Source organism: Bos grunniens, chromosome 3 (genome assembly GCF_055505025.1).
Source record: "Bos grunniens cultivar Pamir isolate PY7600 chromosome 3, Bosgru_T2T1.0, whole genome shotgun sequence".
Classification (NCBI taxonomy): domain Eukaryota; kingdom Metazoa; phylum Chordata; class Mammalia; order Artiodactyla; family Bovidae; genus Bos; species Bos grunniens.
The window spans coordinates 119,632,593-119,634,448 of NC_141167.1; the positions used below are offsets into that span (position 1 = coordinate 119,632,593).

The following is a 1,856-nucleotide window of genomic DNA, read 5'->3' on the forward strand; positions in this document are numbered from 1 at the left end:
AGTGGCTGTCAATCCCAATGTGCCAAGAATTAGCCATCCAATGAATCATTTAGATCATTGGAGTAATTTAGTAAGTAACCAGGAAGCAAGTCCGGCCATGGGACCTTCTTTTCAGGGATCTATTGGCAACCATAGGTTACGTCGAGATTGAAGAATCAGAAGGGATTCATTTTTTGTAGACATGGAGGAGTTAAGACAAGTATATAGTTTGCAATATGTACAAGTTATAGAACTTAAAGTCTTATTAAATTGTAAGTTTTCTATAGCTACAACGTAAGGAAGGGGAACACAAGCTTGTATAAGATATGACTGATTATCATGAAAGGAATAATGACTAGAACTATGACTAGTCTCTGTGAAATATCCAGTCCAAGTTACAAGTTCTTCAGTGCTCATGGCAAGTTTCCAAATGTCCCATTGTTCAGGTCCAATCCGTTTACTGAGGATGATTCGAGGGTGAGGGGGTGCCATTCCACTGTCAAGCCAGCTAAGAAGTCCTTTGTCATGGTAATGTTCCATCATAGTATTGGTAATCTTCCATGATACTTGAGTAGCATAATTACATATAGTGCTGTTAATATTATCTGAACAGTCAGAGAACCACATACTATGGGGTCTCCAATCAACAATGGTATAATTGGCCACAAACATTAATTTTCTTGATTTGGCTTGACACCTGTCCCAATGAACAGGAGTATATTTAAAGTTCTTATAAGTAAACCCTTTGTGTAATGATTTTTGTCCTTTCCCTAGAGTTTCAGTAGTGTTGACGTGGTTCTCATAAAAAGAAAGATCAGTAAATAATCCAAGCAATGTCCAAAAGTCCTTTTTTGGAGGCAGGACGAAAGCCCAAATTCGTCGGCTAATGTTTATGCATAATTCTGCTGCGCCCATGCATAAAGGAAGGATTTCATAACCTAAAGAAATATTAATTAGTCTGCCTTCTTCCTCAGGGTGTGAGGGCCCCTCCAGACTCCAGGGAGGAGGCATATGTATTGAGTCATTGGCAGATACGATTGGTCCTCTTTTTGTCCATTCTACAACCTGTAGTAAAGGGGGGGTTGGGTATATAGGCCCAGTAAGTATGACTCATCACCTCTGCTTGAGCAGGGGAAGCAAAAGCAAGCAAAGCAAGCATAGCAACAGAAATATTTTCTGGATTCCGAGGCATTCCCTGCTGAGAAACCAGATTTTCAGCTTTATTAGTAAGGGTTTTTATCTGTCCCCAAGTAGGGAGATCATGAGGTAGATAACATTGAGTGCGGCATTTTTTGGAAATCTCTAAAGCCGCCATGGCTTGTACTGGAACCTCCTCTTCCTGGGGATTTCATTTTTTCCTCTCTGTCTTGAATGTTGGTGGTTCTCTGGGGGCGGATCTTTTGAAGAAGGAGCCAATTGACTTCATTAGATCTATCTGGAAAAATGTAAGCATATCTTTTTTCCTGTAATATGAATTTTCCAGATTTCCATTGTTTAGTCAGCCCATCTTGATACCAAATGGGCAGAGGAAGAGAAGTATCTTTCAATTTCTCAAAAACAATTTTGTTTTTGTTTTTGTTTTTGTCAAAATATCTCCTTGCAGTAAGTTTAAAAAATTTAAAACAAATAAAGCTGTATTAACAATAGTTATAGGTTTAGAGAATAGCTTGCATTGGAATCTAGTAAAGTCTGTTTTAGATAAGGAAGATAGTAGTGTTCCTGTGTATTTCCCCCTTCTTAATTTTTTTATTTGTAGTTTCAGCATGTGATGTGTTTGTTTGATTATACCTTGTGTTTGTGGATTATAAGGAATATCTGTAACATGTTTAATAGAAAATGATTGTAAAAATTGTTTGAAGTGTTTAGAAATATAGGCA

The 1,856-nt window shown here is 37.6% G+C and overlaps 1 protein-coding gene across 1 annotated transcript; it reads right to left on the reverse strand.

Moving 5' to 3' along the window:
- Positions 1-260: 260 nt before the first annotated feature.
- Positions 261-1,294, reverse strand: LOC147377090 (endogenous retrovirus group K member 113 Env polyprotein-like). The gene is made up of 3 exons (XM_086394087.1): positions 1,097-1,294; positions 379-1,044; positions 261-266 (listed from the first exon to the last, which is right to left on the reverse strand). The coding sequence occupies exons 1-3, from the start codon at positions 1,292-1,294 to the stop codon at positions 261-263; spliced, it is 870 nt and encodes a 289-aa protein (XP_086250213.1).
- Between the last annotated feature and the right edge of the window lie 562 nt (positions 1,295-1,856).

Excerpts from the sequence above, each read along its gene's own strand:
- LOC147377090 (XM_086394087.1), bottom strand. The coding sequence starts at position 1,294 with ATGGCGGCTTTAGAGATTTCCAAAAAATGCCGCACTCAATGTTATCTA. Across the intron at positions 1,045-1,096 it reads CTTCCCCTGCTCAAGCAGAG|GTTGTAGAATGGACAAAAAG; the intron begins GTGATGAGTCAT and ends CCTTTACTACAG.